At 38.2% G+C, this 23,213-nt stretch overlaps 1 protein-coding gene and 1 long non-coding RNA gene across 3 annotated transcripts; one reads left to right on the top strand and one right to left on the bottom strand.

Annotated features, from left to right (window-relative positions):
• Positions 1 to 328: 328 nt before the first annotated feature.
• Positions 329 to 9,517, bottom strand: LOC105535571. Its single transcript, XR_001005455.1, has 2 exons — positions 9,402 to 9,517; positions 329 to 545 (listed from the first exon to the last, which is right to left on the bottom strand). It is a non-coding gene; the product is annotated as an uncharacterized LOC105535571 (long non-coding RNA).
• Positions 9,292 to 22,757, top strand: PDK4 (pyruvate dehydrogenase kinase, isozyme 4). Of its 2 annotated transcripts, XM_011974690.1 has the most exons (12): positions 9,672 to 9,756; positions 9,862 to 10,024; positions 11,028 to 11,169; positions 12,420 to 12,491; positions 13,292 to 13,476; positions 13,636 to 13,722; positions 14,175 to 14,252; positions 16,530 to 16,606; positions 18,424 to 18,522; positions 18,723 to 18,833; positions 19,128 to 19,241; positions 20,474 to 22,757. In XM_011974690.1, exons 2-12 carry the CDS (start codon positions 9,895 to 9,897, stop codon positions 20,612 to 20,614), a joined length of 1,236 nt encoding a protein of 411 aa, XP_011830080.1. In that variant the 5' UTR covers positions 9,672 to 9,756; positions 9,862 to 9,894; the 3' UTR covers positions 20,615 to 22,757. The 2 variants fall into 2 exon arrangements, with proteins under 2 accessions (XP_011830079.1, XP_011830080.1); XM_011974689.1 differs by having other exon boundaries at positions 9,292 to 10,024.
• Positions 22,758 to 23,213: the final 456 nt, after the last annotated feature.

Raw genomic sequence — 23,213 nt, 5'->3', positions numbered from 1 at the left:
TACAGCTTTGATGCCCCTGCACTGGGCTAAGCAACAAAATCAGAAAAGAAAGTGACCTCTAAAATTTGTCTTTCAGATGACCTGGTGCTTGACTGTGCTCCTTTTTATTATCTGAAACCCCAGAAAAAGTGGTCTAAGGAAGCCAGCCAGTGCTACACAAACCAAGGCTGGAACTTGGCAAAATCTGGCGTTTTCCAACCAAAAGAATTCTATTTGAACTCTGTGTGTGTAGTAGAGGATACAGGAAAAAGAAAGGTCCTATTCAGTGATAATCTCAGGAAATTCATGCAATGATCAGCAATCAGAGGAAAGGAACAGGCCACAAAACTGTAAGCAAAGTTTCATGGTTCAATATTAGTCCACAGAAGACAATGAGCAGGAATAGTAAGAGAAAAAGTTGATTGCAGGCTCTTCAGGTTTTAAGTCTCCAAGTCTCTTGGTGTGCCCGAACTTGTTAGAAATAGAAGGCAGGAAGTTCTCGTGCCATGGTTTTCAGCTCCATCAGGTCATTTAACGTCTTCTCTACCATCAGAGGAACAGGCAACCTACAGAATGGAAGAAAATTTTGCAATCTACCCATCTGACAAAGGGCTAATATCCAGAATCTCTACAAAGAACTTAAACAAATTTACAAGAAAAAAATCAAAAGACCCCATCAAAAAGTGGGCGAAGGATACGAACAGACACTTCTCAAAAGAAGATATTTATGCAGCCAACAGACACATGAAAAAATGCTCATCATCACTGGTCATCAGAGAAATGCAAATCAAAACCACAATGAGATACCATCTCACATCAGTTAGAATGGCGATCATTAAAAAGTCAGGAAACGACAGGTGCTGGAGAGGATGTGGAGAAACAGGAACACTTTTACACTGTTGGTGGGAGTGTAAACTAGTTCAACCATTGTGGAAGACAGTGTGGCGATTCTTCAAGGATATAGAACTAGAAATACCACTTGACCCAGCAATTCCATTACTGGGTATATACCCAAAGGATTATAAATCATGCTACTATAAGGACACATGGACACGTATGTTTATGGCGGCACTATTCACAATAGCAAAGACTTGGAAGCAACCCAAATGTCCATCAATGGTAAACTGGATTAAGACAACGTGGCACATATACACCATGGAATACTATGCAGCCATAAAAAATGATGAGGTCATGTCCTTTGTAGGGACATGGATGAAACTGGAAACCATCACTCTGAGCAAACGATCACAAGGACAGAAAACCAAACACCGCATGTTCACACTCATAGGTGGGAATTGAACAATGAGAACAATTGGACACAGGGTGGGGAACATCACACATCAGGGTCTGTCATGGGTTGTGGGGAGGGAGGAGGGATAGCATTAGGAGAAATACCTAATGTTAATGACGAGTTAATGGGTGCAGCAAACCAACATGGCACATGTATACATATGTAACAAACCTGCACGTGTGCACGTGTACCCTAGAACTTAAAGCATAATACAAAATAAAAATAAAAAAAGAAATAGAAGGCAGGAGGGCTGCTGGCCCATTTCTTGGTCCCAATTTTGCCTTCCAAGTCAGTGTAAAGCCTATTTTGGACAGATATTTGCCAACTTCCTCTGCCCATTCTCTTGCTACATCTATTTTCATTTCAACTTTTGGAATAACATTTATTTTCTTTACAATTAAGAAGTAACACATATTTCATGGCTTAACATTTGAAAACTCATTTAAAATGCAAATATAAATACTGGTAATTCCATTGCCCAAAAATAACCACTATAGATAATCTGATATATTTTTCTTCTGCATAGATCTGTGTATATGTTTGTGCATATAATATTTAAAATATTAACCAAGTGCGTTTTCCACCAATATTTCTTATGATCTCAACATCCTCTCCCCAATTTGGGCAGCTGGACCATGACTCACAGAAGGAGCCAAAAATACTTACACAAGTTTTGAGAAATCTGCTTTACTGAGGAATTGAGATACAGGTTTTCCTTTTTCTCAGATCCACAAAACCTATATGTGGTTTCTGTGATGCACCCCTAACCCCCTTTTTTGGCTCATCTGGGCTATCGTCAAGTCTCCTCTAGTTTTTATTCTCTTTTGCACCCCTATAATCAGAGAGTCTCTTCTAGTTCAAGGGGCAATAGTGGGAAACCTGATGTGATTTATTGTGATTTCACTATGCTACAAATCCCCTCAAGAACTACACTTTTGAGACTCATTCCCTATGCCAAGGCCTTAGAAAACAGCAGGAATAAAAATGGCTTCATGAGGGATTTAGGCAGACAGACCTGTGACAGCCTTGTAGTGTTTCTGTAGCCCAATGTGTTAAGGTCACAACAGAGGGGGCACTAAGGTAGATGGGGTATGAGAGTATGGTTCAGTATATTTCAGGAACAACAGAATGGAATGCTGTCCTTGGATCCAAAAACAACCAGAGCGACAAAGAGAGCCAGGCACAAATGGGTCTTTTGGATGGGAATGAGACATGATGGAGTGGCAATCTGCACAAACCAATAATCTAGGACTAGATTTCATAGGAATCATCTCAGTGGAAACTAGCATGGCTACTTGTCTACTTTCCCTGGTAACTTGGGCCTATATACACTCCTGGGAAAATAGATGCTGCTCCAGGGGAAAATAACAATAAAATCCCACATTAACCAAAAGACCTTTAATAGACATTATACTGACTTACAGGAAATCAAAAGTAAAGAAAATATCAACACGTGTACACTTGACATTTATGAATTGAAATTTGTAACCACTTTCTACACTTAGAATTTTTTTTTTTTTTTTTTTAGACAGAGTCTTGCTCTGTCACCCAGGCTGGAGTGCAGTGGCGCGATCTTGGCTCACTGCAACCTCTGCCCCCTGGGTTTAAGCAGTTCTCTGCCTCAGCCTCCCGAGTAGCTGGGATTATAAGCGCATGCCACCACGCCCAGGTAATTTGTGTATTTTTAGTAGAGATGGAGTTTCACCATCTTGGCCATGCTGGTCTTGAACTCCTGACCTCATGATCCACCTTTCTCGGCCTCCCAAAGTGCTGGGATTACAAGCATGAGCCACCGCATCAGGCCATATATTTAGAATGGTTTTAACAAAGGCTTAGTGGGTTTAACTAGAGTAGTTTTAATTAGACTTGCCAAGTGAGTGTAACAGAGAGAGACAGTTAAGGGTTTTCTCAAGAGCCTAATTATAATGTTGGTTCATGGCGTCCATGCTGGATAAGAGGGGAAGAAAAGACATAAGAAGAATGAAGGAAAGTAAAATGGTAGCCTCAATGAGATCCAGAAAGGCTAAGGGGTATAGGAAGAAGTATTGGGTATGGAAAGCTTTCAGACTATGATATCTGTGATAGAAAAGGGCGCATGGAGAGCAGAATTGAGCAGGGACAGGGATGCCAATATGACAAAGTCTCAGCTCGGGTCTCCAGACAAAGAATTCCCATCAGAGGGATCCTACATTGAGGAAAAATGGCCAGGTCCTTCTAGATGCTCCTCCATCACTGTGGGGCTGCCTGAGAAGGGCATGGTCCCAGCTCAAATGCTGTCTGGATCCCAAAGATTCTGCAGCTGAAGGCTGTCAGCTAATTTCATTCCTTGCAACTAACGGCAAGCACTTCCTTAAAAGAAATCTCAGGGTAGACCTCAAAGCTGCTGCAAAAATCTATGTCGTTCATTATATCAGCTGCATTGTGTTTTAGTGCATGGGTGTATCATTTATTTACACTATGAGTTATTGTCGAAACAAGTTCTTTTTCAATTTTTGTTTTTACAGGTAATGCTACAATGAGGAATATTGTACATATATCTTTATTCTCTCTGTCAGTAAAACCGTAAGATAAGTTGCTAGAAGTGAAATGGCTGAGACATGGGGTAGCTATCTTTAAAATTTCTATAGGTTCTGCCAACTGCCTTCCAACAAAAATTTGCCAATTTCATCCCCACAAATAATATAGGAGAGTGTTCATTTCCCCAGGCCTTGCCAACAAGGAGATCTTACCAACCTTTTCTTTATTTGCCAGTCTAATATTAGAACAATGGTGTCTTATTATCTTTTTACTTTTTATTTTCCTATTCACTCATTAGTTTGAGCATGCTTTTATATGCTTAGTACACATTTGTTTTCCTTCTTCAGTCGTTTTTTCATTTCCTTTATTCACCTTTCCTTACTAACATCAAAGGCAAACATCAAACACAATTGAGAAATTTCTTGTAGGGGTAAAAACAATGCTTAACCTATATTTGAAACTGATGCAAAATTCTTCTTATCTTTCCATGAAAAGTCAAGATGTGCTAGCTTCAGGATTTGCTTCCTTTTCTTTCCAGATAACACTGGAGCCACAAGTGCAAAAAGAAGAATGAACCCATTTGCTATGATGTAGGGAAAAGATTTTGGCCTTGATATGAAACAAAGGAGGCCAAGAATGAAACAAAGGAGGCCAAGAATGAAACAAAGAGCTGCTCTAGCAGGAACTATTGTGCACAGAAAAAAGTAAGATATAGCTGTAGGCTGATAGGAGAAGGGCATCTTGTATAAAGAAACCAGGGACAGAATCTCACCCATCTATCTTCACTTCTCAGCAAAGGCTTAATAGCCTTTGGGTTCTCATCTTGTCTTCACGGTAATTTAGTCATGACTCTCGTATGGTTTTTCATTAACTCAAAGTGTTCCCAAACAAACCCATCACTTGCACTACTGGTCCGTCCTCAGTCAACTTATCCTTTTCTCCTGACACTTTTGACTTCCCTGCTTCTATCAATAAAATCACCTCCTCCCAGCGGTACAGGTTTAGAATATTAGAGAACTTTAAAAAAATTCTTCATTATCAGATTTGACAAAGCCTAGAGATACTACCAACAAATGGCTCTTTTCAGTCCCTCTCCTCGCTGCTCCAACACCTTTCTTCTTTGTCTTCTATGAATATCTGCTCCACCTTTATAAGTCAGATGACCTATCACTTCCTCCAAGGAAGCCTCCCCTGGCTGCTACTTGTCCCCCCAGTACACATACCGTATATGCAACATGCTATTTTTTAGATTATTTTCATGTCTTTCTCCCATCTTTGAAGACAAACTATGCCTTCTTCATCTTTATGTCCTCAGCATCAATCACAGTGTCTAGTACATAGTGGGCGTTCAATAAAGTTTAGTAGAATTATTTAACTGTTAACAAATTTGAACAGAAAACACATTGCTCCCTGATTTAAAGGCTTTAACAGTTCCCTGCTGCCTACTCTAGTAATCTCATAGTCCTCATACTAGCATTTCAGGCTTTCATGGGATAACTGAATCTTCCTTTCCCTCTGCCCTTAGGATACTCTAGACAGCAGCTAGATGAAACTAGTCATTATTTCTCCAGTGTATCTCTAGCTCCTACATCTGTGCTTTTACTCAGTCTTGGACAATTTTCCCCACTGTCTACCAATTACTTGCCAAAATCTTGCTCATCTTTCTACAGCCATCTAGAATGCCAATTCTAGTAGTATTTCCTGATCCCCAACATAGCTCTTCCTTCAGACACCCCAGATCACGCTTAACATATCCACTGTCTGGCACCATCACTATTACCACCAATACCACCACAATCAACATTGCCCATGGCATGAACCTTTCTTATGGGCTCTTTTTAAAATGCGTTTAATTATAGCATTTTACCCTGAGGATTAAATGAAAATCTAATAAATTAAAAAATAATTAGTTATTGTTTTCTATCATCTGCTAATAATCTGAGGTGCATGAGAGCAGACATTTTTGCACCCATCAGGGCACCTACTCCAGCTCCTGGCACCTAGTATCCTCTAGGTTAACAGTAACTATAAGAAACATCAGAGACCAAATTTTGAGTTAGGTCCTGCTTTTCCCAATAGCTTCACCAATATGCTTTCACCAGTGTTCCCTCTCAACCCCAGTAGAAGCTCATTCCCTTTCTTTTAATTGTCATTTACTCAAGGAGACTTTCCCTGACCACCAAATCTAAGGTAGTTCCAGCCTATTACACTCTTCACAATCATTTTCTTCTTAGCCCTTGTCCTATCTTAACGTATAGGTTTATTGTCCGTATGCTTTTGTAATGCCAATTTCCCCCACAAGTCTATCATCTCATGAGGGAATAGATCATGACCACATGGTTCCCTACTGAAACAGCCATCTCTTAAATAATGATTTGTCTATTACATATTCTGTAAATATATTCTCCAAGTCTGCTGTTCATATTTTAACTTTAATATTCTATGGTCAAGTCTGTTAATCTTTCCATCATGTCTTTGGAGTTTCTGTTATGTGTATTTTAAATTGCTTTCTTGGAATATGATCCTAGAGGTGGAAAAATTGAATAGATGTCTCTTTAAGTGATCTGACCGATTTTGTCAAATTGGCCATCCTCCACCCTCTGGAAAAAGTGTGATTTGCATTCTGAAAGTTCTACTAGTGGCCTTATGTTATTAGATTTTTCCAGGCAAACTGAACAGAATTCATTTAATGCTAGGTAAGGTGCCCATGGAAATTTTAGGAATCGGGTATTGCAAGCAGGGATGTTATGTTCAGCATTGTATGCAAGGCAACAGCTTTGATTACTTCTTCTACTCCTTAGCATTAATCATTTAATAGTCTTCTCATGGTTTACTTTTACTCAAATGAATGCATGGATCTGTCATACCCATTGCCCCCAAATAATATTTTTGTTTCACCTCTGTCCCAACCGGATAACCTCCAAGATTTGTGTTCAACCTGAAAAGAGAAGTGCCACTCTTTTCCCAGGTCACTCTCTAATCATGGTAATACATAGCATCTTAGCCAACTGGGTAAACAACTTGACCTGACCTTTCTAGGCCAGCTATCATGAATGCTGCCAATTATAATAACAGTTCCCATCATACAGAAATGACACAGAAGAATGCAATGCACTGTGACAGTAACTCGGTAAATATTATTAGAAGGGATGACATAGAAACAAAATTTTGGCGACCTCAGTTCACATTTAGTCCTAAGTCATCTCTGTGAACGTCATATGATTTCACCTGATCTTTAATCAACCCACAGCACATAGAGTAGTAATGCTAGGTAAAATGTACTTGGGGACATGGGACTTTCCTAAATTAGACTGCCTGTAATGCATAATTCCATTGCCTTTCCTCTGAAAATCAAAGTATAATTCCTTGTAATATATATTTTTGCTTATTCCAGGTTCCACATACAGTGAGAAAAGCAAATGCATACTTTACTTTTTACTTATGTTGTTAGGACCCAATCTAAGAAAAAGAAGGGATTTTTACCTTAAATTTACTTGCTTCAGCAAAGAGATTCTTATTTAGTTTTTTGGCTACTTGAACACATTGCTTTGCTGCATCAAGCTATGCAAATATTTAATAAAGGATTCCAAGTACAAAAATATAAGTAATAGTGGCATCAAAACCTGTCTACAAGTGGAGATGAAATTCCCCATATTCCCACATATTCCCACAACTATTTCAGCTTCAGATAAGTGCTTGAGCTGTTGTGTTTTTGGTTGTTTTTCTGTCTCACTCAAGTGCAACTGCTAGAGTCTATACTTGGATCATCCCTCAATATTCTCTTAGAACCCAGGCCCCATCCTCTTCATTGGAAGATCATGAATATTGCATGTCTTCACACAACTGTTTCTCAAAGGTCTGAACAAAATATTTGGTCATAACAGAAAGTCCCAAATTCTAGACCATCTATAGGTAATGTATAGACAATGGGGGAAATAATAGGAGAGCTAATACGATGCCTCCACACAGGCCACATAACTGACAAAGGGTTTGCCAGGACTGTTTCAGATCCCTCGTAATGGTGGTTGATTTTAGAGAAGCAAAATTGATGCCTATTAGACATCCAAATGGAGAAACCAAATAGGCAATTGAATAGAAGAATCTGGATCTTGGAAGAAAGTTCGTGCTAGAGATAGAATTGGAAATCTGTCCTGTGATTTAATGCAGTCTCCTAGATGAAAAGGGCAAAGGATGACAGCAGAGCCTAGGATCACTCATGACTTTCACAGTGGCCCATTCTGCTTGTAAATGCAGGGGCAGGCTGGGCGCGATGGCTCACTCCTGCAATCCCAGCACTTTGGGAGACCAAGGTGGGTGGATCACTTGAGGTCAGGAGTTGGAGACCAGCCTGGCCAACATGGCGAAACCCTGTCTCCACTAAAAATACAAAAATTAGCTGGGTGTGGTGACGTGTGCCTGTAATCCCAGTTACTTAGGAGACTGAGGCAGCAGAATTGCTTGAACCCGGGAGGCCGAGGTTGCAGTGAGCCGAGATGGCGCCACTGCACTCCAACCTGGGAGACAAAGTGTGACTCTATCTCAATAAATTAATTACTTAAAGTAAAATAAAATAAACGCAGAGGGATGAGGTCAAAAGGGGTCCTTTATAACAAATTATCATTTTTAACACCCCATTAGTTCCCATTCTATTACATTTGTAACCAAATCTCTTACTCCCAACTTTCCCAAACACGGTGGTTTCATTCCCTAGGCCTTTTAAGAGTGTCAGGAGAGGAAACGGAGGTTAGTATGAGACTTTTATGACAGGATAATGTGTCTCAACCACTGTCATTAATTTAATAAATACTGAGTAGTGAAAAAGTAGAAATCACAAAGATGCATCAGACAGGGTCCCTACCCTGATCTCTTTCAGGAAAGGAGGTAGTCAGAGAGGGATAATATAAAAACATAAATAGCTATGAAATAATACTATGAAAGACCAAGGCCTTATTTGGAAGAAGTGGGGAGAAGTAATCAAGGAAGACTTTTTGCAGCAGACAGCTTGTGCCAGACATTTGAGGGTAGAATGCAATGTCTCAGATAAAGATTTGGAGTAAGGACATTTCGTACAGGTCAGAGTGAACAAATTATCTGATCACAGCAAAAGGTAAGGCAAACTGACAAATTGATCCCTTTTTAATTTTGTTTTTAATTAATAGAACTAAACCTAACGGAAAGAATGTGTTGCCGGAGAAGAACGAATTGATGTGGCCTTTTATTACCACAGGAAAAAGTAAATGTATTTGGGCAGCCCCTCAAGTCTCAGCAAAAGGAACGTACAGTTCCTGCCATGTGCCGGTCTCTTCTGAAGAAAAGGGGGCGGTGGGGGTGGGGGCGCACGTCTTTAGGTTGTTTATTCCTTTCTCTCTGTCCAGTGGCAGAGAAGCCCATACTTTTGAACGCAGCTTGTTGGCTACTGTAAAAGCCCTGCTCTGAGAAAGGACCAATGAGCGCTCGGAGCCCAAACTCTTCCACACAGTTTGTGGCCAGGAGTGCTTGACAGTGAGACAGCCTCCGAGTTGTAAACAAGGACGAGCCTGGGCGGGACCCTAGCCCACGCGACTTGGAGCCCTGTCCCAAGAGGCTAATCTTAAGCCCACGTTGCCCCAGATACCTGCTTCTGCTTCCTCTTCCCTGTTCTTCCCACCCTATTCCCCTCACAGCCGCGGGCACCGGTGCCAGGGCACTCCGTGGTCACCGGATCAGGCCATTTCTGCGGGGACCGCGGCCAGGGGGGCGGGGCCCCTACCTCTTTCTCTGATCTGATTGGCGCGGCCTGGAGTTCAGGGCGCGTCTCCAAGTTCCAGTGACTCCTCCTGTTTGGGACTCGGGGGGAGAGTGCGGGGAAACAAATAAAACCTCGGGCGGCGGCGGCTGGTGGGAAGACGCGAACTTGAGTTTCAACCCACTGCATCTCCGACTCGCTGCCCAGCCTCTTCACTCCGCGGCACCCTCAAACCCTAGCCCAGGCCCGGGCGCACGAGACAGCCGGCGCACCTGCAGTCCTCGCCCGGACGCGCCGCGCCCCCTCGGAACCAGGCTCTGCTCCGAGCAGCCTTAGCCCCTCAAGCGAGCCACAGTCCCTGCAAGGCCGGGTGGGCGTCAAGATGAAGGCGGCCCGTTTCGTGCTGCGCAGCGCTGGCTCACTCAACGGCGCCGGCCTGGTGCCCCGAGAGGTCGAGCATTTCTCGCGCTACAGCCCCTCCCCGCTGTCCATGAAGCAGCTACTGGACTTTGGTGAGAGGGGACACAGGGCCCAAGCTGGGTCCTGGGGATGGGGAACTGCCTTAACTTTCAGCCTCGGGAGAGGGAGGCTAGGATCAAGCTAAAATAACTAGGGTTCACATTGCTGCTGAGCCCTGGAGCCTCGACGACAGCACACCTTTCCTTTTCCTAGATTTGGTTACTTTCTGACAGGGTGCCGCCAGGTCAAGGCCACCTGCAAGCCTGCCTTCACTGGATAAGGTTTGACTTCATCTGCACACTCTTCTTTCTGACCCGTTCTTCCAGTCAAATTACTTTTTGCTTTCGGTCACCGTTTAACAGTGGACTGGAAACTTTTTCCCCTCCTTCACAGCATAGTACTGTTTGGAGAAGATTCTAAATGGTATTAAATAGCCTCAAATTAATAGATTTTATTCCTTGGCCACCGGCATCCTTCCACAGGGTACATCTCTCTGTATCCCTACAGATTTGTCTATCATTATAGCTTTCCATATATTTGCATGATTGCTGAAAATATTTACACATTTGTTGCAATAATCTTATAAGGAAAGTTTCAAGGGTTTAAATGTGATATCACTGTTCTGGAACTATTACAGCTCCCACTCCAGCCTCTTATCCCCCATCTTTCATGTCCACACTCATTAAAGGATGTTGTGTTGTTGACATTGTGGTGTGACCGAATCCTGCAGTCTTTAAAAAATGCTAAGAACTGTGGGATATTCTTACTTCTTGGAAGTGAATCCTCTTCAAAAAGAGAAGACAATAATTATCCTGTATTTGTCACTTTTTAAAAGAAAGAAGGAAAGACGAAAGGAAAGGAAGGAAAATAGGAAGACAAGAGATAGTCAATTAAGAAGACAATCGCCCCTGAATTATCGATTAACAGTAACCCAACTGAGAGTGAAATATAATTTTATAATATATGTGTGTTCAATATTTGATAGTTAATGCTATTTAGATGTATCATTTAGACACACCTTTTTCCCAAAAACTAAATTAATTTCGTTTATTATAGGTTCAGAAAACGCATGTGAAAGAACTTCTTTTGCATTTTTGCGACAAGAATTGCCTGTGAGGCTCGCCAACATTCTGAGGGAAATTGATATCCTCCCGACCCAATTAATAAATACCTCTTCAGTGCAATTAGTTAAAAGCTGGTAAGTGGTGAACCATATTGAAGTCTAGTTTTGAAACAGTTACCCGGGTATGAATTCTTATACTATGTTAACATCATAATTGGAAAACAGGTGATCTGTCTGAACGGTAATTACTTTTGAAAGATGTAGGGATTTTAAAATTAATTTAGGATAAGTTATCATTAGGGAAGCTGTAAAACTATAAACAGACATTTTTACCCTGAAAAAGTCGACTAATTTATAATAAAATTTTGAGTTCTAGGATAAATTGGAAAAATAATTGGCATGCAATTTTAATTTTTCAATTATAGAAGAGTACTTTCAATAATAAGAGTTTGATATTGCAAAAGAAATCCTATGCCTAGAAACCAATTCAAATGACTACTATTGAGGGGAGGCCTAATCTTTGTCACTTACAAAGTGATTGGCAGAGTGGGCTCTGGGTTCAAATCCTGCCTCTGTCACTTCTAGTTGTGGAATCCTTGGCAAGTGTCTTAAACTCTTTATTGCCATTGAATTATTATTCCCATCTCTCATTAAGGAGAGTAAAGTATATGCCTCAGAGGGATGTTTGAGTGTAATGAAATGAGATAATCCTTAAAAAAAAGAAAAAAAAAACCCACTTAGGACAGCAGCTGGCACACAGCCAGCAGTCAGTGTCAGTTGTTATAATCTCATTTTATAAATGAAGATACTGATGCTTAGAGATGGTAGGTAACCCCAAACAGCAAATTTTTGGATCACAGAAGCGAGATATGCACAGGTGGCAGACATGCATGAGAGCCTTATCTTAATCCACTGACTGCACAGCCTTTTGTTCATTGATTCAAGAAATACATGTATTATATACCTATAAGACAATTACAATCTAAAACATATTCAATGTGTAGTATTTACTTTTGTAGTCAAGACTTATACTCTTCTATGAATGAATGTAGTAGAAAAAAATAAAAAGCTTTAAAAAAGTTATTTCTAAGTATTATTGCTAGAAGAAATGAAAATATTTGCCAAATAAAATAGTCAGGAAACTGAATACTGACCTGAAATAGTTAAAGAAACATTTTGTGTTAAATTTTAAGTTTGAAAGTCAAGGATTAAAAATTATAGCATTTTAAATTTTTATTATTTTCCAAATGTTCTGGAGGAAAGTTTTAATTTTGAACATAATGCTTACTTTCTCTTTTAAAATTATTTGAAAAAGTTATTCTATTTTCAGCCATTTGTATCTGACTGTTAATTTTAAAACTTAAAGCACGCCTCTTTCTTTACAGGTATATACAGAGCCTGATGGATTTGGTGGAATTCCATGAGAAAAGCCCAGATGACCAGAAAGCATTATCAGAGTAAGCTCTATGCATTAGAATAAATGTTTAAAACTTTGGTTCTTTCCAGACAAATTCCTAAGATATTTTTAGACCTAAATTAAAGGAATTCAGCTCTGAATAATAAATCACTACCCCCTTACACATGACAAGTTTTGGCTTGTTGATTTTTTAGAAGTGAAGAATATGGCATTGAAAATGATGCTAAGTGTGAAGAAATGATGCTAAGTGTGAAGAAATGATGCTAAGTGTGAAGAAATGATGCTAAGTGTGAAGGGGACTCATTTTTGTTCCCCGTAGGGAGACCTATTTTTACTATAAATTTACTCCAATAATTAGATGTACAGGAGGATTTACCATTACATAATTTTAATACATTTCAGTGTCATTGGAGATTAAACATTTTCTTTCAGAGTAACTGATAGTTTCTAGCTACCTAAATAAGAATCTTTTCTAAATCTGACAAGAAATTTTGAAAGTTTTTTACAATGGCATTCTAGAGTCATCTCTAGAATGATGATATTAGATATTAATAGTTAGTTTATAAAGAGAAGACTTAATGAATACATCTGATGAATGCATTGGTTATAAGGCTAATAGTTTTACATATAAGCTAGAAACAAAATGAGTCTGTTTATGAAATTATCTCCTCTAGTGGAAGAATCTGTGGTGAGATTACTAATAAAGGACTAACGTTTTATCATTTGATTTGTTCACATGAGTAATGCAAAAAGATCTTTAGCCTTCTGTGAAGTAACCTAAGGAGTATAAGTGAATGAAATGTATTTGAACTTTTACTAACCATAAATATTGTGGCTTAGCTTTGTAGATACACTCATCAAAGTTCGAAATCGACACCATAATGTAGTCCCTACAATGGCACAAGGAATCATAGAGTATAAAGATGCCTGTACAGTTGACCCAGTCACCAGTCAAAATCTTCAGTATTTCTTGGATCGATTTTACATGAACCGTATTTCTACTCGGATGCTGATGAACCAGCACAGTAAGTTAGCTCATCATGATCATGGTATATAGACATGGGTGTAGAATATGAGGCATACTATGACTAGATGTTTCACTAATCAGCAGGTCACATTCTCAGTGGTAGTACTAATCACTATCCTGAATTTTACAACAATATTTTGTTTTTATTTTTCAACAGTTCTTATATTTAGTGACTCACAGACAGGAAACCCAACCCACATTGGAAGCATTGATCCTAACTGTGATGTGGTAGCAGTGGTCCAAGGTATGTTCTATATTTCTGCATTTCCCTTATTGAAAATGTACACTGTATGATTGACATATCTATAATTGAGGTGACTCTGCGAATGAATTTATGTTCACAGAGTGTTCCATTTTATTTTATAAATGTTATCTTCAAGGTCCTTTCCTTTTGAGAGTCAACAGTATAAACATTCCTTTAAAATATTATTTAAAAATCCAAATATAAGTGACTAACTTGCCATATTTTATATATTGTATTTACTCTCTGAAGTGCACATATTTGTATTGCTAAAACTGCAGTGCAAACACTGTCTTAATTTTTCTTCAATAAAATATTAAAATATATTTTTATATACATAAACCTGTGCTTTAGTGCATATTTTATAGTAGGGCGATACAGACACTGAAGATTAATTGAGAACTATACTTGGCATGAATTCATTTCATTGTTATAAAAAACAACTTCTATTCCAGATGCCTTTGAGTGTTCAAGGATGCTCTGTGATCAGTATTATTTAACATCTCCAGAATTAAAGCTCACACAAGTGAATGGTAAGTTTTAAGTAAAATATATTTTAACCTATGGAAAATTCTGTATTCTCCTAATACGATTTTTTTTGTAATTATAAAGCAACTTCTGTGTTCCTTTTTTCTCTTGCCTAGAGTTTGTACACATTTTTTTTTGAAGACAAGGTTCTCTTTAACTGTCTCAACTGGAAGGCTCCAATTCTGCCTATTCAGTTGCTAATGAGGATTCATGAAGAAGAATGTTTTGAACAAATAATATGGGATTAAAGTAGCAACTATTTTCCAATATCTTAGATCAAAGAAAGATTACTTGCGGTAGAATATGAGGGATAAGGAGACCAGAAGTAGGGAGGATATAGCTGTGGAAATATCCTCTTAAAGAGGTTACCCATAAGACCTGGAAACAAAAATACTTTAAATTTCACTGTAAGAAATAAGCCAGTGACAGATGCATTATTCCACTTATATGAGATGCCTAAAATAGTCACACTCACAGAAGCAGAGTGGAATGGTAGTTGTCAGGGGCTGTGAGGAAGGGGAAAATGGGGAGTTGCTATCCAACAGATATAAAGTTTCAGTTACACAAGATGGATAAATCCTAGAGTTCTGCTGTTCAACATAGTGCTTATAGTTAACGATATTGTATTGTACACTTAGCATTTTGTTAAAAGGGTAGATCTCATGTTAAATGCCTTCACCCTAATACAAAAAAAAAAAAAAAAAATTTGCACTATTGGTTTAGACTACTGTTCTGGAAGGAGAACATACTTCAAAAAGCTTCAACTCAGCTGGGTTCAGTGGCATACACCTGTAATCCCAGCATTTTGAGAGGCCGAGGTGCAAAGACTGCCTGAGCCCAGGAGTTCAAGACCAGCCCAGGCAATAAAGGGAGACACTGTCTCTACAAAAAATAAAAATTAGCCAGGCATGGTGGCACACACGTGTAGTCCCAGCTCCTCAGAAAGCTAAGGTGGAATGGTCACTTGAGACCAGGAAGGCAAGGCTGCAGTGAGCCGTGATTGTCCCACTGCACTCCAGTCCAGGTGACAGAGTGAGACCCTGTCTCAGAAAAACAAACAAACAAAACTTCATTTCTGACAAGGTCTTCCCATACTGTCTGAATGACTGAAGTGATTACATGATGAATGAAAGGCACTATTTTCACCCCTTCCCATTCTGTTCTGGTAAATAGTTGCATCTTAAAACAGTATATTTAAATTGGAATTACTTCTTTTTTCTATTTAAAGTAAACATCTTTTTCAAGTAATATTTATACAGCAACAGTTTGTTTATGGTGAGAGTTTAAATCAAGTTGCTCAAAGAGTAGCCTAACAGATTAGAGACATGCAAATGTAAGTAAACACTAAACTAAAAGTAGAAGAGCAAATAAAGAATGGAACATATCTCTGAGCATAAACAGGGTTGTTGCATAATACTAGTAGATAAACTGCTCCAACTGTTTGACAAAATAAACAGGGGCTTGTGCCAGACCTTGTGTTTTCTGATTCAAACTTTGCCAAGGCCTGGAATACTGAAGAATAATACTTTTATTTTTCTTTTTTTTTTTTTTCTAATTTTATTTTACTTTTTATTTTTCTTTTCAAAAAGCATTAAGAGGTTTTTGTTTCTCTGTTGTCTTTATCCTCTTGGTAAAATTTGAGCATATTTAGCATATAAGATTTAATGTTTGGGTGATACAAAAAAACAAGAAAAATCAGGTGTATTATTTTACCATGCACTAAAAATATGAAAATTATAGTTAGCATTAATTTCAATATTATGCTACAAGCACAGTTTTTCCCTTCTATCTTAAAATACATATAATTTTGACTCTGAAATTGTCCAGTACAAAAATGGTGAAAATAGAAATAATCCACAAAATCTAATTTGTAGCACTATTCTTCCACACTTACCCAACTTCATACATTTGTGGAGAAATACAAAAATTAATCATATGGAGCAAGGTGGTTCATGCCTGTCATCCCAGCAGTTTGGGAGGCTAAAGCTGGAGCATCGCTTGAGGCCAGCAGTTTCAGACTCACCTGGACAACATAGTGAGACCCCATCTCTACAAAAAAACAATTAACCAAACAATACTATGTAGCAACTACAATAACATTTTGTACATAAGCCAGTAGTATTTACTGTTTAAGCGGGAAGGTTCTAAGGCAGGATTTGGGGAGGGAGAAGATAGAGAATATGCCAACCCTCTTGAAGTCTAAAATGTCAATCACATGAATGTGGTGGTTTATTTTAGTGAAGTATTTGTTTACAAAATCTTCATGAATTTTATTTTTCTAGGAAAATTTCCCGACCAACCAATTCACATCGTGTATGTTCCTTCTCACCTCCATCATATGCTCTTTGAACTATTTAAGGTACGATACTTCACAATAATTGAAATTTTACCTTTTAAAAAGGTTTAACAGTTATATTTTTATCTTCTTTATTATTTGCCACAAAACAGGAGCCTCAATATCTTTTCCCAAGAATGCTTCCAGTACTCCTAGGAGAAAGTAACTACACAGTCAATGTTTGACGAAGTACATGTAGCTCATTGTAGCATCAACACGTATTTGAGAATGCATCATACAATTCATGATGTGTCAATGCTTTAGAGCCAAGAGGAGGTTCCTATTATTTTTTCAGGTGTCCATCAAAGCACCAGTCATTTATTCATTCATTAAGAGAGGTCATGGGGGTGAATGTTTCAGTGAATAAGGCCTTGTTACCTCCACCCCCACAGGCTGATCCAACTCCAAACTCAGAGGTTCAGGTCCAGAATTCCTGTAGGTGGCATGGCCCCATTCAGAGTCCAGAATGTGCTCAGAGCAAAGTCAGTACTTCCTTCAATCATCCACTTTAAAGTGCATATGAATCACATGGGGACTTTGTTAAAGTGAAAATTTTGATTCAGGAAGTCTAGAGTTGGGCCTGAGATTCTGAATTTTGAATAAGCTAAGGGGTGATGCTGCTGGTCCAAATGCACACTTTTCTTAGCAGGCCTGTTGAGCTGTCTTCTCAAGCTGTAGTGTGCATTAGAATCGCCTGCAGGACTTGCTAAAACACAGATTCTTGGGCTCCACCCCAGAGATTTTGATTCCTTAGGTCTGAGAATGTGCATTTCTAACAAACTCTCAAAGGGTACAGATGTTACTGGTCTGAGGCAGCCCGGTGCTAAGAATCAAATCCTTTCATGCGTCCTAAGATCAAATTAAATTAAGATCAAATTGAACTTAAACCAAAAAATAGAAAAACACCTTAAGCTTTTAGATGCTTCCCAAGAGTCCCCTGAATTGGAGAGAAGGCAGGCTAAAAAAAGTGAAATCTGGCTCTAATTCTGACATAACTCTTTCCGAAACTTCCCGTTTCCTAACTTATTCTAATATTACTGCTGTGAGGTATTGATTGTACTACAAACATCTGATCTACTTTATTTCACTCCAGCTAATGACTAGAACCTAATATTATATAACACCAGAAAGCAGAAAGCGGATAGGTGGTGAGAAAGGAAAATGGGTTAAGAAAACCAAGACTGTATCTGTATGATATTCAGCCAATAGACTGAAAACTTCTTTTAGTTTGCTCTGTGTTAAAGGACAAAGGATACTTTTTCATTGATTTGATTCATTTTTAAGTTGAATGATGCAACTCATAGAGTTATTTTGCCATCATTGGTGAAAGTTAGATGATAATCAAATGCAAACTGAAATTTAATTTAGAATTATCAACTGTCCTCTTAAATAGTAACAACCTTTTCACAGCAAGTTTTATAAAAGCCAATAAATTGGTTCAGTGATTCACTGTTCATTTGTTATGTAATAGTCTTTGGTGCTTGGGTGTAAAATGTAATGGAAAGACAGAAAAGGGAGAGCTAGGAAATGGACTATAAAAACCAATTTCCACATTTAAATTAAGCTTACAAATAAGAACTTGACAGCTAGGCAGAATTGTTTTTCCATTAGACATTACTCCCAGGAGCTATATTATACAGTAAATGAATATTTTTGATTATACATCCTACATGACACATTCATAAATGGCTATTTACAAAGCTGTTTTACTACTAACTTAAAAAAATAGGAACTTTGAATTACCCTCCCTGTGCTACTTTTATTTTAAACATTAAAAAAACAGATATTTATTGTCCCTCATTCCTCTGCCATTGAATTCCTTACGGTTTGGTTTCCTTTAGAATGCAATGCGGGCAACAGTTGAACACCAGGAAAATCGGCCTTCCCTTACACCAATTGAGGTGATTGTTGTCTTGGGAAAAGAAGACCTCACAATTAAGGTAACCATTCTCTGTCTTTCTTCTGGGTGTCTCTTGAGAGAATTAAATAGGGTCAATAGTAATAAAGCTCTCTGCTTTTTGCAATAGATAACAGTCATATATATGCCAGGTGCTTTTTAAATGAAGGAAAGCCATTTTTATTTAGACAAATAGACATTGTTTTTAATGTGTGATTCTGATGACTTGTTTGTTTGTTTTAGATTTCAGACAGAGGAGGTGGTGTTCCCCTGAGAATTATTGACCGCCTCTTTAGTTATACATACTCCACTGCACCAACGCCTGTGATGGATAATTCCCGGAATGCTCCTTTGGTAAGAACAATTATTTGGCTAAATTAATCTCAGCCACCTAGTTCTAAATGTAGAGCAAGGATTGCAAGGGATTATTTAGACAAGTTCATCAATTTAGTAAAATTAGACATGAAGGATATGAGAATGCATGATAAAGCAAGCTAAAAATGGTGAAACAAGGGGTGTCTGATTGGAAGTAGAAGATATTTATTTAGGTTCTAGGACATTAGTATCAGTGAGGACAGTAATTTCCTATTTGTTTGTATTTCAGTGATCGCATACACTTCTTTACCTGATAACATCTCTCTTCTCTAGGCTGGTTTTGGTTACGGCTTGCCAATTTCTCGTCTCTATGCCAAGTACTTTCAAGGAGATCTGAATCTCTACTCTTTATCAGGATATGGAACAGATGCTATCATCTACTTAAAGGTATCCCTTGAATTCAATAGCAAAATCCTATTTCTAAAACCATTGCTGCTTTTACAGCCCTCAGTGCTATGGTCCAGAGTGAATTCCCCAAACTGAGTTAATACAAATGACCACAGGTCATTCTCTTCTGTTTCTGGGTGTGTGTACATTATTTAATATGATAACTTACCAAAGAGGAAGCTGGGCCATACTACCTGCCTCAAGTGAAGCAAAATTGCTTCCCGAGAAGTGTTAATATATTACCAAAGTTTCAGAATGAGGACATGCTAATGCAAATTTTTTAAGGCAACTCCTTTTGGCATCTATGAGAGTAGCTGTACTTTTATTTTACTTAGGATTTGTGGGAAGTATATGCTAATAATGTTCCAGCCTGAAAAAATAACAGGTATCAAGATACTCAGGACCTTAAGCTGACCTTGTTAGAAATCCTGGGAAAGAAAAGCTGACTGTTCGCAAACTGTCAGTGGGGTGCCAGACATTCACTGTTTGAACTTAAAAACTTGGTGCATGTTGGCCGGTCACAGTGGCTCACGCTTGTAATCCCAGCACTTTGAGAGGCTGAGGCAGGTGGATCACGAGTTCGGTAGTTCTAGACCAGCCTGGCCAACACAGTGAAACCCATCTCTACTAAAAATACAAAAATTAGCTGGGCATGTTGGCGGGCGCCTGTAACCCCAGCTACTCAGGAAGCTGAGGCAAGAGAATCTCTTGAACTCAGGAGGCAGAGGTTGCAGTGAGCCGAGATGGTGCCCCTGCACTCCAGCCTGGGGCAACAGAGCTAGACTCCGTTTAAAAAAAATAATAAATAAAACTTGGTGCATGTTTTTCTGTTTCTGGTAAAGCCTCAATTTCTTTGTTAAGAGCACTGTCTTGATTCTGTTCATCATTTGCCAACTATTTCAACTGAAAATATATTTACAGATATTAACAACTAAAACATTAAACTTTCAGGCTCCCATTTTTTTGCACTGGAATTACTTGCCAAATGGCCTTTGATCACCTGAAACAGTTAATGTATTCACTTCTTAAGTGAGCAAAAGCCTTCAAACTATTGAGAAAGAGCAATAGACTGAGTGCAGACACCAGTGTGCTCTTATTACTGTATCAATTAAATGAATGTATTTGAGTGTTTGGATACTTACCTCTGAATGTATTTTGAATAATAACTTCAAGTGCAAATTATGCCATGCATAATGTCTTTGGTCTCATGTTTTTCCCCCCTTTTCTTTTAGGCTTTGTCTTCTGAGTCTATAGAAAAACTTCCAGTCTTTAACATGTCAGCCTTCAAACATTATCAGATGAGCTCTGAGGCTGATGACTGGTGTATCCCAAGCAGGGAACCAAAGAACCTGGCAAAAGAAGCGGCCATGTGAAGAGGGACACTCAAGACACTTTATGGGATCAAAGTGGGTCTGCACCAGTGCTGCTTCCTGAATGTTTGTGTGTGAACCCTTGTTTCCTCCAAAACAAACAACAGCAACGAAAACTCCTTAATCAGAACACTGATCCAATGAGGATTGGAGCTTGTTTCTGTGACCCAGGAGAACTTAGTGCAAGACTACAGGAGTTAACAGATGGTCAGCTCCTTATTTTTTTATGTAGAATAACTCATGAGTTTATATAAAATCCCAAAGAAATAAGCCTCAGTTTTCCATCTGTTTTTGATAACAAGAATGAAAAAGGGAGTGAGCGTGAAGATGGCAGTTAGCAGTTTCAATAGACTAATATTTTAGGCCTCTTGTTCACATCAAAAGATATTGGTGTCAGAATACCAGCATTTTCCTGCCATGCAAAGGATTAAAACTTAGTTTACACTATGTGGTTAGAAATGTATGTAAATGTACATTTTGAACATATTTATGTGCTCTGGAAGGAAAGGCTGGTGACTAAAATAAGGTTTACGCTGAAAGAGGAGGAATTTTATTCAAAGCATTCAAACATTTTATTCAAATGTTTCAAAATTCAAAACATTTTATTCAAGGTTGCAGTGAAGGCATCAAGTTATGTAAAATCTCAGAAGGAAGGCTCCTCTGATAAAAACACAGCTCCTTTATTATGCTGCTTTTCCTGTTTACTTTACACACTAAGTGAACACTTATTGTCAGGTGCCTGGTCTTGAGTGAATTGTTAGATGTGCACTGAACTCAGGATGTTGGGGATTGGAGAGAGAATTGCCAAAGTAACAGCAAAAATATCTCTTACTTTGCTTTGCTTATAAATAAGTCAGCAGATTGGAAAAACTAGTGTTAGTGAAAGAAATCACATGTTCAGAGCCTAACTCAGTAAGAAGGGCTTTTCTCTATCCTGAAATGATGGTAATCCAAAGGCATCCATTTTCTAGGCTTAAAAGATATATTTTTGATATATTTAATTATATTCTGTACACTCCAGCATTAATATGTCTATTTAAAAATTTCTAACTCGCAAGTGACTCAAGAACATTAGAATTTAAGTACCTTTTAGAGTGATTTTTTAAAACAAATAGCCTGGACGTAAGAGATTCTCATGTGAGCATGCTTTCATTTGTGAATCATTGTGACTGAGAGCTAATGAATGACACCTGAAATGCATATGGTATTTTTTGCGAGAGTTAAGGTATAATTTGAAGGTTGGCAGGCAGTGGCACTGAATACTCTTAGAGAAGAAGGAAGGGAAAAATGAAAGAAGGCAGGAAGGAAAGAAAGGATATAGGTAGAGAGGGAAGCAGAAGGCAGGCACTTTTCTATTTTCCCCACAAATTATTTCAAAAAAAGTCTGTATTTTCATGCATGTGTCATTGGCAAGAGGAAGAGCTGGTGTTTTTGAAAGCAGTATGGATTCTTTAAATGGCTCTCACTCTTACAAGATGGTAGGCTTTTATGAGATAAACTTATCTGTGTCAATTAACATTTAAACTGGCATATAGAAAAAAAGGAGGATTTTCTGCATTGTAAAATAATCAGTATGGTTTATATGTTGAATTTGGCATTTGTGTGTAATTTTGTTGTGGCCTAGTGTTGTGGTGCTTCTGGTAATGGTAATAGAAGCTCAACTATTTTTTTGTGGATTTCAGGTTTTATCATCAGAAGTCCTAGACAGTAACATTTCTTAATGGTGGAAGTCCAGCTCACATTTCTGATTATACAAAACAGTTTGCAGCAGGTTATTTGTCATTTCAGTTTTTTACTGAAATTTGAGCTAAACATTTTTACATGTAAATACTTGTATTTACCAAAGATTTAAATCAGTTGATTAATTAATTAACCTAAACACTGTGAACTATCTTTAAAACACTAGAAAAAAGAAACGTTAGTATCTCAATTACATTAACGGTGCAAATGGATTTTGATAAAATAGAAATAATCTACATTGGTATTTGTGAAATCCGTGGAAGAGCTTTAGGGTTTCTAGTAGAAGGATACTGAATACTCAGGCCCACTTAAATTATTAATGTATACATTGTGTTTTTGTCTTTATGCTATGTACAGAGAAATGTGATAATTTTTTATAATAAATATTTTTTATGATAATAGAAGACATTGTCTTTTAAAGTTCTTTTCTCGCTTTACCTCAAGGTACTAAGAATTTGAGTTAAGATAACACAGTACAATGGTGTGTTTGCCTATAAATTTGTATACAATAATCATTTTTGCAATGCATATGTTCTCTGCATATTTCTGTAAATTTAAGGTTTCATTTTATGTCTGAGTTTGCATACAAACAATGGAGTACCAAAATAATTAGATAACTTAGGTTCCCAATGACTTCTGGATTAAATGTCAGAGTAATAATAAGGTGGAAATAGGATAGAAATTACTATGTTAAATTGTGGTATGTATTATCTTTGCTCTCTTTAGTGCGTTTCTTTACTATTTTAATCCTACTTTATCATTAGACAACATCCTTTGCCCACCTTCCTAATGCCCTTATTGGCAAGGTTCTACAAATGGGTGGCTGGGGTGGGAAGGAGGGAAGGGAAGGAGGGAAGAAAAG

Source organism: Mandrillus leucophaeus, unplaced genomic scaffold (genome assembly GCF_000951045.1).
Source record: "Mandrillus leucophaeus isolate KB7577 unplaced genomic scaffold, Mleu.le_1.0 Scaffold148, whole genome shotgun sequence".
NCBI classification, from domain to species: Eukaryota; Metazoa; Chordata; class Mammalia; order Primates; family Cercopithecidae; genus Mandrillus; species Mandrillus leucophaeus.
Note: the sequence above shows the minus strand (reverse complement) of the source record. Positions and strands in the feature narration are given on the sequence as shown.